Below are 16,532 nucleotides of genomic sequence, written 5' to 3'. Positions count from 1 at the left end.
TGGTTGATTGGCAATGCCAAAGTAGCAACATGCTGAGGGGGATTATTGGTATGAGACCACCAACACGTGGGTTTAGAGTTACACGAGGACAGGCACGTTCATGGATGTATTAACGGCTCTGAGGAAGAGCGCTGATAGGAGAGTGCAACTCACCAGGTGTCACTCAGGACTATATCCATGCCCGGAGAAATTGATGGCAGGGCAAGGAGGAAGACAGGGATGATGAAGCCTTTCACTGCCACAAATCCATATCAGTGCATCCAGGATAGCTGTGGCATCACACTGTGTGTAGACTGTGTGTATAGTGTGTATTAGGAGTTACTAGACTGAAACTTTGATTAAGAAAACTCTGCAAAACTTTAATTTTAGTCCAAATGGTAAATGCAGAAAATCCCAGAGAAAATATTTTTATAAAAAAAGGACTATATGGAACTAACTTGATTACATTTTACAAAATCATCAAAGATTACCACAATGAATCCATGACTCAGCTATTGCTTGATCCCTGTAATATGATTATTTCGAATTGTATAGTTTTCCCATCTTTAGTCACCCCTTCAGTTTGACTGCCTCTGTTAAGCTCTGTAGACGCAGACAAACTGCAAGGCTTTATTTGTGTTTGAATAGTGACATATTTCCATTTCCATTATAGCAACATGATAAGCAGTCTTGATTCAAGGAAAGATTTCACTGGTACAGATGTAGAATAAAAGGGAGAAAACACATCTCAATTCTAGCGCATGCCAGGAGCATCATCTTGGTGGAAAAGGGATGGTTGAAATTTGCATTTAGATTACTGTCGTAACAGAAAAACTATGGTGATGAATGTTGTTCTGAAAAAGAGACTAATGTGGTTGTGTTTTGAATAAAATTATAAAGTTAAACACTCCAGGAGAATCTGTATGAAAATGCGTAATGAAATTGTCATATTCAACTTCAATACTGAAAAACAACAGCTAATAAAGTTATTCACTATGTAGAAAAACATGATTATATATGAATGTGAACTGAATGTACAGTTACAGTATGTAATGTCTTCAGTGAAAAAGCCTTTCCCTGCCATTGTTTGAAGATGCCATCTTTTGAAGTTTCCTCTAGCTGATGCAAAGGAGCAATACCAATGCCAGGTCATAATATCGGGCAACTTAAATAATTATTTCTCAAACGTATTCTCCATACAAGAAATAAACATAAGTATATCATATTAGAGATCTACTATATTTAAGTGAGGCATTTGCCACACATCACTCTAAGTGCTGATTTTCATATTCATGTGTACCACATTGTTTGTCAATAGTACGTACCAAAGGGCTTAATTTGTTTTTAGTTCTTCCCCATCATCAAATTGTAAGAAGTGACGGCTCTGCAGCATCGGCGCCACTTAATTAAGCTTCACCGAGCTTCTACACATAAGAGCTGTCTCAAATAATCAAATAAATAAGGCGTGCATATGGCGAGAATTCCCCCGTTGACTGTAGTCATTACCGTGGTGGGGAAAATGTGAACAAAAGGAGAGAAACGCAACTGAACACAAGTTAGGGAAAATGTATTCAGCGATAACTTTTTATGTTGAGAGAACTTTATATTGCAGCACAGCGGGACCGTTAGCTGGCTGTTTCTCCATACCTTATTATTATCAAATATCAAGTTAAAACTAGAGAATGCAATTCCTGAAGAAATTGCTGGTGGGAATGCTTTATGCTGAAAAGCTGACGCTGAATTGCTATCCTGAAATGTAATGTGTAAGAAGAAAGTGAAGAAATTAGATTGAAATGATACATGAGCACTGGGTGCTTGAATGTGTGCTGAGAAAAGAAAAGAAAGTAAAAAGGCTTGGAAAAGCAGCAGAATATTTGAACTGCAAACTATGGAAATAACTTGATGGCGAATGATCTGTCGCCATGGGAACGGCATTTGATGACACCCCATAATACGCTTAGATGTGTTGATGGCTGCATCGTTACCAAACCTGTGAACTTTTTGGCCATTTCGAGCATTTGAACTGAAGTTGTGAGAAAACCATGTTTCATAGTGAGCAATGTGTTGCCAAGGCAACGGCATTTGAAGAAATCTTAAAACTGTCAAATAGATGTCTTCACGGCTGGACTGTTAGCACGAAGTTTGAGCCCTTTTTGACCATTTTCATAGCAGTTATAGCAATATTGTGTGTTGACGGTGGGGGATGCTTTGCCATGGCAACAGCTTTTGAGGAAAACTCACTTATGGCACATAAGCTTATATACTCACTAATGGCACATAAGCTTATATACAGCTTATAGCTGTGTCCCAATTCAGCGGCCGCATCCTCCTGAGGATGCATTCGAAGACCGCATACGTCACTTCCTCCAAACGAAGGCTGTCCCAATTCAAAAAAAAGACAAGACTCCTCCGAATGCGGCCCGCAAATGCAGCCTTCTTTCCCCAGATTTAGAGGATACATCTGATGTACACTCCGCGGTGTACCATATCCCAGGATGCAACGGGTGACGGTGACGAATGAGTTTTAAAAAATATATATGGCTTGTAACATCCCATCAACGGCTACAACGGTTTCAGCTGGATTCGTTTTTAAATGTACTCACCCAAATAGTAAACGACATGAAAGAAAAGTAAACCTATTTAATTTGTGTATTTAAATATACGGGCAATTGGAGATGTCTTCTTTATATTACATACATAAAATAATATGAAGTGAAAATATTTCTAAACCCTGTTTGGTTTTCATATTGTTGGGATTCATTATAAAGCTAATTTATTTATTTTACTGCAACAATTTTGTTTTGATAGGGAGCAAGGAGCAGACTGCGCAATTTATCCAGATGCGCGGGGAGAATGAAGCCCTCTTCACGGGGGCCTGTTGCGACCTCGGGAAAATAATTTAAACATATTATATAACACCAAAATAAGTACAGCTAGATCTGACTCCATATTGAACAGTTTTGAAAACAGTTTTGAAAACAGTTTTAAAATATTTTGCCTAGTGTCAGAAATTATTACCGGCACTTGTGACTGCAGCTGGTTGCTAGGTGACGGGGGCGGCAAAATGTAGGGGTAACTGCCGGTGATGTACAAGGACATGCTCCGTAGACCGTCTCATTTGAGACCCAAGCTGGGTCCTCCGCGGACTGCGAGGCTGGGTCCTCTGAATTGGGACACAGCTGACATGTTGAAGGCTGGACCATTAACCATTATCTGAAGTCTGCTGCTCTGAGCATATCAGTTGGAGTTACGACATAATCGTGTTCCATGACACAGGTTTTTATATTTGAGCTAACAACGTATCCAGAGATCAAAGGTTTCCATGGTGATGTGCAGTAATCAGTGAGAGGAGAGCCTTTTCATTGTTCTGAATGAGATAAACCTCTAACATGTGAACGTTTTGTTGAAGAACAAATTTCAAGCTGTCCTCCACTCTAGCTTTGAGATCACACAGCTTAACGAGCTGCTCAATACACACTAATGTTAAAATCTGAAGGCCTCTTTACCAAGGTCTGAACAATGTTTAATATTTCTAAAAGTATGAATCAGATTTAAAAGTTGTTTAACATGAATAATGTCAGAAAGATGTGTAATATTTTAAAGTTGGAAAGAGGTTTCTGAGGGAAAGTATGAATGAACAGTTAGCAGTTGAAGTCGCATGAAGATTTTTGAAGTCTGAAGAGTTTCTCCATTGACTTCAATGTTAAAAATGTGATGAATTATGGGATGTATCTCTGAAATTATGAAAGTTATGAATGAGAAAAGTAATAGCCATCGATTCCCGACCGAGCTGAACTTTTTGATGTTTGAATGGAGTTTCTGCGATGTATGGGAGAAGAAGAGGCGCAAATAATAAAGAATTTTGTGCGTCGAATAACATATAGTTGAAATGCTGTATCAGCATTAAACAAGTACATTTTTATTTCTGAAGAAAGACTGGCAACGATAGACTTTTGGCTTATGAGAATCTCAAACCAAACCCTGAACTATGAGAAGGCTGGGTGGAGAAGCATTTGTTCTATAAATATTGAAAAAAGGATTGCATTTTAAAGCAGCCATGAATAAAAGCTATTTTTGTAAGTTTATAGCATAACCAACGCATCACATTAAGAACAATACAAGAAAGAAGGGGTGTGTTTATATCATCAGCTCTAGTTGATTAGAATAAAGACGGGCACCTATAAAATTACAAGAAAGCGAACATGTGAGGTTGTTTCTCTGCCAAAAGAAAAATAGGAATTCAGAAATTTTAGGCCACTGCCCATTATCTCTCCCTCTCTCTCTCCCCGTCTCTCTCTCTCTCTCATCTCTAATTTATTGCCATCTGCTCAGCCTGGGTGTAAATCTGCACGCGAGCTGACTTGCTCGCCCGAGCTTTATCTGTTAACATTTAGCAATGTCTAATTAAGAAAAAATGGGAAACGCGTTGGCTGGGAAATGCTGCGTCCGGATAATGACAGTCATAATAGTTGGGGATATATGTCTGTCGCAGCAAGCAAATGCACTTATTAGATCAGGGTAATTAGGAGAAGACAACAGCTGTAATAGGCAAAAGCTGCTCGGCTGTGATGAAGAGGCCATCTTGAAGAACATCAATTGTTCTGTCATAAAGTTTCAGCTGTGCAAACGACGGATGAAGGTCACTAAAGGAAAATACATAAAAGTTATCCATTCACAATACCCAATGAAAAAAAAGATACAAATACTGAAAAATGCTCTTTTGGATTAAGACAACACTTATTATCTGTACTGGATCAACTCCACAATACCGACTAAGTTTGCTCAATACCAGCCTTCAAGGTGGCTTTACTTTTAGCCAGCAACAGCTGATTGCTTTTCTATATAAATTACCTACAACCTCAACAGAAATAAAGAGACAAGGCACATTTCTCTGACATTCACTAGGTGCTTGCTGACTCTAAATGTTGCCTCTGATATGATCACGTTTGTGTAGCAAATACTGCCATATTGTCTTCAAATTAACAGCATTATCTGGAGTCAGCTGTCACTGTTTTAGTTGCCAGGAAAAAAAAATTGGTGGCCTTGCATACTTAAATTTTAGACCTTTAAGTTGTTACAATTAGCTACAAAATCCTTACTCCAAAATACTTTTGAAGAATAACTTTCTGAATACATTTTATACATTTTTTGTATAAAGTTGAGCAGTGTGAAAAATAGTACACACAGACTTAGTGTTTAAATGTCTGCTTTTTCCGTTATATTGACGTTATGGAGAATGGTTCTATGGATCGCCATCTTTCACACATTTATGTTTCCCTTTTATTAAGAATGTATGAATTTGGAAACCATCGAAATGTTGGCTTTGCGCTGATCGGGTGTTTTGATTTCATACGGTTTTGTGTGAGTCTTTATAGTTAAGAGCAGGTGCTTTACCCAAAACTATCGGTGTTTATTTACTCAGTTTGACCCTCATAACCTCCTCTGTCGATAGTCGACATTGCTTTCAAGAGAATGTAATTACACACTGTGTAACAAAACAAGAGGGTTCAGAATGCAGCCTTCAAGTTTGTCTTCTTTTTTTGTTCAAACTAAAGCAGCGGGGGACGGGGGCACGTTGTGAGTTTGCACTGCACACACACTGTAGTAGCAGAGAAATCCAATTCCCCCTACTGTTAATTTAGCTCTCGGGTTCATAGTCAAGTTAAAGTCTCCACATTCACACCTCACACTCTAATGCACATTCGTTCAGATCAGAGAACAGCACCGACTCAAACAACAGGAACACGGCATCAATATTAAGCCGTTCAACCTACCGCTTGTATTTTTCTTCTTTTTGTGTATGCGTGCGAGTGTCCAATATTATCCACAGCACAGAGCAGTTAGAAAGACAAATCAATACATTTAAATCCTGAGTGCTGATCTGAAGTTTTATGTATATTGCGTTTTTAATCGTAACCTTTCATTGGAGTGATATCGGTTGCATCATACATTTTCTTGGCAGGGGATCCAGACGTGCTCCCACTGGGGAGAGCTGAGTCAGTGCCTCAGGCCAGTTTTTTCTCTACAGCTAAGCCTGCCATTTCTTCAGGGGGGAAAAGTTCATTTTTCAAACAGAGGCAACCTTCATTCAGTAGGACATGGGACTAATTTATTTTTCATCATCGCTTTATTATTTTCAAGGTGATAGAGCATCTCAGGGAGTGCATGTACTCAATGATATGAAGGGTGGACAAAATTGAACTGATCAAGCCATTTGTTGTCAGTTTATATCTAGTCTATTTTTCATGAATCCCAGTATGAGGGTAGATATTGTAAGAAGGTAAAACGAGGGCTGCAATCATTTCAAAATTGTTTTATCGCACAGCACTAACATATGTTCTAAACAAGGAGGGCCGGATATTGAATATACATATACCGAGTCTTTTATAAATGAAAAAAGAAGAGTGCAAGGACGAGGCCTAAAAGCACACAATGACCTGAGAATGAACTGACCGGCTCTCATTGAGTCTTGATAGACAGTTTTTAAGCAGCAGAAGTTGCAGGGTCAGAATAAGTTGTAGCACTACATGCTGGAGAACTGTCTGACTGGATGACAGCCGCTGCCTTTGCACCAATGGTGCTCCAGAGCTGCCTGAAGGCAACAGGGCTGCCTCGTCTAATCTCTGTCTTTCACTGCCCCACAATCAGATCAGGCATATCTCTGACTCGGGATATTTGTAGCTGTCAAAACTTAAGATGTCCAAGACATGGGAAAAGATAGCTAAACACTGGATCATAAGGATATTGTATGCATGGGAAAGGATGTTTTACCATCTGTGGATTTATAACAGAAATGGTGTCATATTTATTATGATTGTACAACAAATATTCAGGCCTTTGTGAACTGGTAGTTAACAAGTTTAAAAAAAAAAGAGTGAGTAGCAGTGTCCTTGAGAGTTTTTCAATATGGTGACCAAGGCTATAGACCTGATCAAATAATGTATAATTGAGTCAGAAATTATGTCAAAGACAGCTTGCCACCCGGACATAAACATTATTCATTTGAAATGAAATGACAGTTAATAAGCCCTCTCCCCCGTTGATTTCTGCTGATGCAGAATAAGCACTTAGTTGGTAAGGGTTTATCTTGACACCACTCTCACCAGCGGAAAGGTGTCAAAGTGAATAAAGAGAAGAAATGGAGTGACAGTCATTCCATATTGAAAATATACAAAGAGACAAGTTGACATGTGTTGTTTGTGTTGCTGTGACAAACCTAACCTTATTCGTATTTTTCTTTCATTGTGACACTTGCCAGGCTTTTTGACATTTCCTTGTCACAATATTACCGTTTTAAACACTGTGCACATTCCTGAAACTATGTATTAGTGAATCAGGTTAGTGTTTGCCAATTCAGGTGCCAGGAATCAGAGTCACTCGTTAATGGGAAATGGCATGAAACCCACATGATATAATGTAGAGATGTCTTATATAAAGTGTGTAAAACTAAAACTTCCCCAACATGACCAAAACCCTGAGCAAAGGCTTTATCCAGTCCTGGTTCTGCCGACATAGCACTATAGCAAAGTAAGCTTCAAGGCACATTTATCACATAAATAGCCTTGGCAACAGGGGTAGTTGCCATTTGTCACTATTAAAACAATGTGTTTTGGCTTACTGTTGTAGTGTTCTAATGAACTCAATGAAACATAGAGGTGTTCTTCAACAGGAAAAATATATGGTTTAGAAAATGTTGTCCTGGCAGTCAATGGTGGAATCATCTCTTTAAAATCACAACAGTTATTTATGGCTGCATCTGTTTTTCAGCAAGGTGGCTCATTTAAAGTGATTTGTTGGTGCTCAAAACCTCTGTAGTGTGTGAACTAAGATACAAACAGAAGGGTTGGACAGAATAAGAAAAAGACTGCAATAGGCTTACTAAAAACCTGGAATATTTCAGTGTATGAGTATGAGCTCATGTCATACCAAGCAGCAAATTACACCAATCAGACATGTGAGTGGAAGGCATCATTTGGCTCTCCCCAAGCATAATGTGCGTGGGATGCAAGAAAAAGTGGGGAAGACGACTCTTTAAATCCTATTAATGAGTCTATTGTTCAAGGAACCAACTAGTATGCTTCGTGGTGCGTTGCATGCAAGCAGCCCTTAAAAACAAATAATAAAGAACATTTTAAAAATTCTGCTATATCATCTTTCTGCAGAAATCCACTGTGGTGTTAACAGCCTCTCATATACAAACACCTTTGTCTATAAAATGGTTAAAGCCAAAGTTGCATCTTTAATGACTCAAAGTTATCTGTAACTAATGGAGCCATTTTATTTGCAATTCATTACTTTGGTTGTGCTATAACCTACGCATGAGGTGTTCTTTGATTATTCAGCCTGACTGACCAGCTGTGTTGTTGCTCCCATTTTCATTACCTTGCTTCCACCTACACTTCTCTCCTCCTACACTTTCCCTGATGGCTTTCAATGATATTACAGTCGTTGGCCTTAGCTGTGCAAAAACAATGTCTTCAGAGTGATTTCCCTGTCTGGCCCACGCTGTTTCCTTCATCTCCTCAGCCTTAGCACACATACCTCATCAGTCAAGGCTGTAATTCAAGTGAGGCCATTGTCTTGATCACCTTGGTGACAGCACTGAACTCAACACATCTATTTATGTGATTGGAGCCTTCACTGCTGCGACAGACATCTTTAGGACAATGTGCTCTGCTTAAACACGATACTGGACATGTCATACTGGCCTGTACTCAGAAATGTAACATAATAATTCTACATTTGAGTTTTCTTCTACTGGAATCATTACATTGTGTTGATAGCAACATATATTTCATAATGAAGACAATAAAATGTCTCCTACTAATTATGTTCAAAGAATAGCTGTAGGTTGTAATGCCAGCAAAAACAATTAAAAATACAAATGCATTCATCGATATTGATTCATTGCAAATGCTATGCTGCATTCGATGATTTAGCGTTATTACTTTGTTAAATTGTGGGACGGCTGAATGCACAGAGTTTAATGTTGATGGGCATATATTTGAGAGGAATAAAATACAAATGTGGATACTTCTGCATGCATTCTTTTTACTCAAAACCATTGTCAAATAGTTCAACCCAGGTTATTTACCAAGGAGCAGCCCTATGAGTGGCAACACATGTTCACAACGACACATCCCATCTTAAAGTCCATTATCTCATTTCCAAACATGACAATCCTGGTTGCACTACCGCGACCCCTAAAGGGTAGGGAACATGAGTACATCATCATTAGACGATTGTTTACATATAAGCATAGTGTGAAAAAGAAAAAAATACAAGCAAAACACCTTCCCTTTCTTATCTATATGCTTCTGCTCTTCTAACCTTAACAACAACTGTTTAAATGTTAAAGCAAATAGGACTTCTCTGACTGACATGTCGTTCCACAATGCAAAACTCTGTAGTTGTTAAAGAAAGAAATGAAAGGATATGCAAAACAACTGCTTTATCCAGATGACTCATTTCTCCCCTTCATTTCCGAAGTCAATGCTTACTTATTTGTTTGTCATGTTTATGGCAGCTTTGACGACTCATAACTTTCTGCGGGAGTCTCTGGTGGGAGGTAATCTGCAGCGGCAGATCGGCGAGCCATATGCTCTTTGATTATCGAAGGTGATGTGTGAGAATGCTGTCAGCCCACTGTGTCGTGTTATCTGAAGACGATGCGCGGGTCAAGGCTCACAACCGTAGCCCGACACATGCTAATGAACTTATCTCATAAAATATGCATCAAGCCCTCCCGGACCGAACAGTGGCAGAGGCGTGATTTTTGCAGGAATTATGGAAACAGTCATTTTACATTATGTCAATGCTAAATGAGGAGTGACCTGCGGGAGAGGCAGGTCGGACCCATGTCAAGATAGCTACTGACAATTTTGCACAGAGAACTTTGCAGATCAGTTTTGACTTTTAAGATACTGTGGTGACAGAGAATAAATGGATCTGGGAGCACGGCATAACCTTGTTGAAGTAATCTCCCGTTGAAGCCGATGTTCCAAGTCTGTATAATTAATCAAAGACAATGATGTCAATGAGGGCCCCGGTTATGAAATTAGAGGCATGCTGTCTTCCATTACTGTATAGCTTATAAGTGCATTAGGAGGGAGAAAGGAACAATAAACCAGGTGTGGAAACCATTAGGTCCATTGTTCATCCAAACCATTTGTGTTTCCCTTCTCTTGTTTTCAGCGCAATTAAGTGTGTGTCATAACGAGGCCAGACGTGCATACTTTAGTGGTGATATTGTACTAGTCAGGTTTGCAAACAAGGTGTAAACAGCAAAAGCTGTTCAAAAGCTGTTGTGCAATAACGAATGAGGCTTAACAAATTAGGTTGGTTTTGTAATACGTCTTTGTCTTCTATGCATTAGGCTTTGAAATAAATGATTTGTAATTAGGACATCACAATTTAGTCATCTTAAGGACGAAAAATGTGTTGCCTGTCAAACAAAACTCACCTGACATTAATAAATATTGGTAAATAACTCAGAATTTAAACCGTAGTTTATTACCATATTCTAGCTACAAACACATCACTCAAAGTCCTCAAAGTGTAGAATAGTTACAGTTATTGCTTTTGCTTATAGAACAAAATTGTAAAACAAACTATAATAATAAGGGTAACAAACAAATGGTCTGAATTTGAGCTTTACTCAAGCACGCAAAGACAATGGCTCATGACACGACATGATATCCATCTTTTAGCTCATTGGTACTTCCACCGAGCCACTTGAAGACATAAACAAAACATAATGGAAGAAAAAAAAAAAAATATTCAACCGCTCGTCTGTCATCTAGATTATATATTGGTAATATTCTGTAGGAGTTGCCTCTTATTGAATACATGTCAGTCAAGTGACATGCTGCAGCAAGCAAAAAAATCTCCCGTGGCCATTGGTTGTCAAATCTGCCTCTCAGAGTGATGTCTGAGAGAAAGCAGAGCATCTCAAAGAAATCATGGTGAGCAGGCTTTTTGCACTGACATCTCATACAGTACACATGTCAGTTTGATATATGAAGTGCCAAAGCATCGTGCTACATCTTCAGATGCAACTGGCGTAACAACTGCACATCTGTGTCAAGTTATTTTTAAAAGTGTTCATCTCGATAGTATACAACTTTCTGACAGGTTTAATTAAAATAGTGAGAGACGTTTTTGAAACAAAACATGAGAGCTTCTTAGCAACCGCTTAACCTTTATAAGCAATCAAGGAATCGCAGTTGCTTAGTTAACAGCTCTGGTTATCACACACACACACACACACACACACACACACACACACACACACACACACACACACACACACACACACACACACACACACACACACACACACACACACACACACACACACACACACACACACACACACACACACACACACACACACACACACACACACACACACACACACACACACACACACACACACACACACACACACACACACACACACACACACACACACACACACACACACACACACACACACACACTCATTGAAACTGATAACGTTAACTAAAAGTATAAAAAGAGGATTCTGTATTTGTTGTTATGAAACTGTCATAAATAAGCATTACAGATATTCAAAACTTAATTTGAAAAAAACACAATAGAAGCTTTGAATGTCAAAAAACACATTTAAAAAAAATTATATTCATTATAGAAGGTTGATGACCAACAAAAACTTTATTTTTAGATTGAGGATTTTGTTGAATGATCGTTTCTCTTTTTGTTGTGATGGTGTCATTAATAATGACAACAAATATTCAAAACTTCATTTAAAAAAAATGTTCAATTGAAGCTTTGAATGTCAAAGAAGGCATCTGGTAAAGAGTATTTATCAAAGATAACCGTCTAGTGGTAATCTATCACCACCATGCAAATCATTATAACTCTTCTTTTTGTGTTTGAGAATGTCGCTACCATCATTTTTCAATGAAAAGTTACAAATTAAAGCAGTGGAGGGCAAGGAATATGAGCTAGAAAATGCAATACCATCAGTATTCATAAGCGAAAAGCTTTCAACACACTTTCACTATTGTAGAGTGACCATGTGTGCCATTACACAGTCCTAGACATCATTAATATAACAGCAGTAATAGGAATTCATCTAAAAGCAAACTTTTAATCCAAGCATTTCTTTTCTTTTCTTTCCTTCAGGTGATGAGCTCCATAACTCTCTGAGTGGGTTCCTGACAGACCAACGGAAATCTTCTTTTTGGGCACTGGACCCCCACCTCACCCATTCCCCATCACCACGCTCACAAGTTGTTTCAGCGTGGCTCAACTCTCATCACTGGACTTTGACTTGGGGACCTGAGGCTCACAGATCGCCAATGCTAACAAGGAACTGCCTGCTGCTGTTCCTTTGGATTCTTGTCGACGAAGGCTCAGTCTCTTCTTTACGTCCCCCTTCGCCGCCACTGGGACGGAGCAGGACGGGGAGGGAGCACGCCAAGAGCTTGGTGGGCCCAATGAGGAATGGAGCGGTTGGATATCAACGGGTCAAAAGGGGCTGGGTGTGGAACCAGTTCTTTGTACTGGAGGAGTACATGGGGTCAGACCCGCAGTACGTGGGCAAGGTAAAAATATTTTTATTTCATCTTTTTATGGGGCGGGAGAAGTCATAAATCACACAGTAAGGAGCCTGGGAGAAATTGAATTTTTCGGTAAATGGAGGGAGCAACAGAAAATGAGGCGGATAAAGTAGGAGAAAAGGGAACAGAAAAGCACAGTCATATGCAGTATCATTCATCTACCATATGTTCAGACTAAAGACTATTTACACTGTTATTTGTACATTGCGCTCCTACACGCATATTGATATACTATCACAGTATTTATGCTACTACAGTATTTTACATTCCCTTTTACTTATTCTATGTTTAAATATTGTTCTTATCCCCCAAATAACTTTTAATAACATTTAGTCTATTGCACTGTTTTACTGCACTATGTTGTCTTTCATTTTAAGTTTATTGTACATTGTATTGCTGAAGGAGCCTGGGTATTAACATTTCACTACCAAAAGAACACGGTAGCTATTGTGCACATGACAGATAAAACCTTTGAATATTTTTGAACAAGTTCACAACTACTCTGGTGAGCAATATTACCTACATAAAATTCCACAATATTTTATTATTGATTCATATGACAATGTTTTAAGACTGTCTTTTCAAAAATAAATAAGGAATATCTACACTTCACCAGATTGGAAGGTAACGAGCACAACCTTTGTTCATTGTGCCCCTGGACATAAGCCTCTTCATTTGAATCTAATAATGCTCTTGTAGTAAAACTGCCCCTGTTGGTTAAGTGTTCCAAGTTATAACTGGGAAGAAAATCTATACATGCTAATGGAGCTGTGCATTTCTATGTTAGACTAGCTAGACACACATGACTTTAAAGTGGTGAGAGAATCGATAGCTTGGTAGAAATACATTTGAATTACAGTCCCTGTAAAGCTGTCAGGACATCATAGTTATGAGCCTGGGGAGAGACAGCAGAGAGTCCCGATAGCCTGAACTGAATCCAGACTGAGATTTATACGCATGCCATCAGACACACTTATTTCTGTCCCGCTTCAAACCTGGGCCATCGCTGCTTTAGAGTAGTGATTTCTTTTATTCTCTGCTGTGGCTTAAGAAGTCAACTCTGCTGGGGTTTAAGGCGAGAGTTGTAATTTGTTACTCCTAGCTTACATAGGATAATAGTAAGATTGACTTTTCTGCCCCAGTGGCGCTGCAATCAGCCCTGACGAGCCACACCGTGGAAGTCTCTGAGGCTAAAAGCAAGGGGGGTGGCAGGGGTTAGGCTGCTGTCCGGTGCACTCTTAAATCACTTAATCCTGAACTGCTGCACTGCTTCAAAAATAATTGACTGATTCTCTGCCATATGAAAAGCATTTGGAGAAGAGATCCTGGGACATTTGTTGGGACAATCTTAAGGGAAAGGCTTTTACTGCATGAAGCGTGAAGCTATAGCAGAATGGAAGATAGGCAGAGAATGCCAGGGTGTCAGTGGCATGTCGTCCAGAGAGTTATCAAGTACTATCACAGAGCCTGTCCGGGCAACAGTTTTATTTTCAAGACACATAAATGAACTCTAATTGACCATGAGTCTTCATGCAATGAATGCTTGTCCTATAACACATCAATGCATAATTGTGGTAATGTATTCACTCTAGGGTGTGTGAACATGATTTACATTCAGTGACTCTCAGAGTAAAAGACCTATAGTGGCTCGAGTGGCTGCCGCTTTCAGTGACGAGAGTCTTTCTGAACTAAAAAAATATATATAACTAGGAAAAGGCTAATCAGCATTACTCTTCTCAGTGACTGAGAGGAGGAACATACGATTTAAAACCTTATACTAAAAACATCAAAGGGCATATTGGAATTGATTTTGTTATTGTCGAGGGGATTTCCTCAGCATTTATGGTTCATTTGCAAAAAACAACCCTTTTATTATTTATGTATCAGTTAATTAGCACAGGGCACAGCACATGGGGGCTGTTGTGCCCCTACTCTTAAACTCGTGCAAGGTGTATTAACATTAAGGAACTTTGAAGGGCATTATAAATTATTTGTAATTGTCCATTCAAATAACAGTAATTGTATTACCATAAGGGGGCATTAGAAAACTTTTCCTTGAACAAAGTTGGTTTGAAAGCATATCCCACACTGCAAAGAAATGCAGCTTGTTTTTGACTATAAATTGCCTGTATAGGTGTGAATGTGAGCATAAATGGTTGCAGTTATGTTGTCAGCTATGACAGCACAGATAATGCAATGCAAAATATAGAGGAGAAAGGGGGAGGGGACAACCACTGAGAACTGAGTGGAACCTTGGAGTACCATTGTTACGAATCAACCAGTTTGCCTATCAGCAGATGAATATTGCCGAAATGCGCCAGTGGTTGCTTGTAGCGACGGCAGATGTTGGGAAACGACACAATAACACGAAGTTGTCCTTGTGAATGTCAGATTGTTGTCTTTTCCGTGTTTGAGTCTTAGACTGAAGTGAACCTAGACCAACCACAGGATGTACATATCACATTCATTAGATCCATCACCATACCACAAACATCATTAGCTAATGCTTCTTGATACCAAACCATTTCACCATTATACAATCGTGCATTAAATAGAGAGTTGTCTTAACAATTGCCATGACATGAAGTAAGCAGTAACTTAGGTGTGTATGTAGCAGTGCGGTATACAGTTATTTGTTGGTCTCAAGACCCAAGTTAAGTCCCTGGTTCTTGTTAAGGCACCAAAATAAGCTACAACTCACACTCAGGCTCTCTTATGGTTGATTGAACTCAAGCATTCCAGTTTAAAAAGGTTAATATGAGAGAATAATTCCCCATTTTTCTAATTATTTTTTCCTGAAAAATGAACTTGCCGGTTGCCGGTTTATGAATGTCAGGCCATCAGGATTTGTTTTAACCACAACTGATATGTAGGTATATTATACAGGTACAACATACTTTTCAAAGCACCTACACAATTTCCTTATTTCTGGTTCGCACTGTGCAGAGAAAGACAGACTAAAATGCACATCTTCCCATGCTGTGGTGTATTTCAGATTAATGAGTGCAAGCAAAGCAACCTTTCTCTTCTTCCTTGACAGCAATAGGAAAATGTGCAATGTCTGCATTTTCACTTGCTTAGGCATTATAGTGCGAGTACAATAGAGAATACATTTAGACCCTGGATTTTAAACCATTTAATGCATGCCACGTAATTTGAGAACAAAAACTGTGAAGAATAACCAGTAGCAGTAATATATTCCTATTGATTTTACACACACTCACTAAATCTTAATACATTTATGACAGACAGAGTTGATATAGCGTATTCTTGTTCAGGCAAGTTGAGGAAACTGAACACAAAGGGAAAGTTAGAAACCTACAGTAACATTTAGGAGCTGCAACTTACAAAAGATTCTTAGTCATTCTCTTTGCTCTCTAAGGTGCAAATAAGACAGGATTCAGGAATAAGTTTACAACTGCTAATAGCCCCTACTGTCTACATTTAAGAGGAAGCTTCTGCTTTGGGTCCTTGCTAGAGGGCAACCTGAAATGCAATTGTTAAGCAAGGTATATTTCATTTTTAACAAAGAGTCACAATGTCTCAATGGTCTATTAAAAGACAGGGTGCAAAGGATTTTGAAAAAGAATAATAACATATTTATCCTGTTCAAGCTTATTGCGAGGCTGCTCTCCTGAGAGAAACACCAAGCTGCGTAACTCGAAAGGACAACATCAATAAATAAATAATCAACCATTATAAGTGTATGATTGTCCTCTCTAGTTTGAAAAAAACAACGTTATTATTCTGTCACTTGATATAAAAAATGACCTCTGAAACATATCGATTAGAAATCACTGAGCACGCAGATTGCGCATTTAATACAAGCCTCCATGTTGTGAGTGTCTGACAATCTCCTGTAGAAAACAACCACATTATTGCAGATTAGCAATTAAAGCCCAGAAGGCTTACGGGGGTAAATGTAACAACCCTGAGCGCTCACAATTA

At 38.9% G+C, this 16,532-nt stretch overlaps 2 protein-coding genes across 2 annotated transcripts in view; one reads left to right on the top strand and one right to left on the bottom strand.

Annotated features, from left to right (window-relative positions):
- The window catches only part of LOC307026121 (cadherin-12-like), a 91,662-nt gene that overhangs the window by 18,552 nt on the left and 56,578 nt on the right, over positions 1-16,532 (top strand). The window contains exon 2 of the mRNA XM_079661266.1: positions 12,148-12,569. Coding sequence (XP_079517392.1) covers positions 12,324-12,569 — 246 coding nt within the window. The 5' untranslated portion in view covers positions 12,148-12,323. The remainder of the gene's footprint in view (positions 1-12,147; positions 12,570-16,532) is intronic.
- Positions 1-16,532, bottom strand: part of LOC307026123 (cadherin-6-like) — a 572,233-nt gene that overhangs the window by 542,999 nt on the left and 12,702 nt on the right. The gene's annotated exons all lie outside the window — the stretch shown is intronic.

Source organism: Notothenia rossii (genome assembly GCF_949606895.1).
Source record: "Notothenia rossii genome assembly, chromosome: 12".
Lineage (NCBI taxonomy): Eukaryota > Metazoa > Chordata > Actinopteri > Perciformes > Nototheniidae > Notothenia > Notothenia rossii.
The sequence above is the reverse complement of the archived record's forward strand: the minus strand, read 5'-3'. Positions and strand labels throughout refer to the sequence as shown.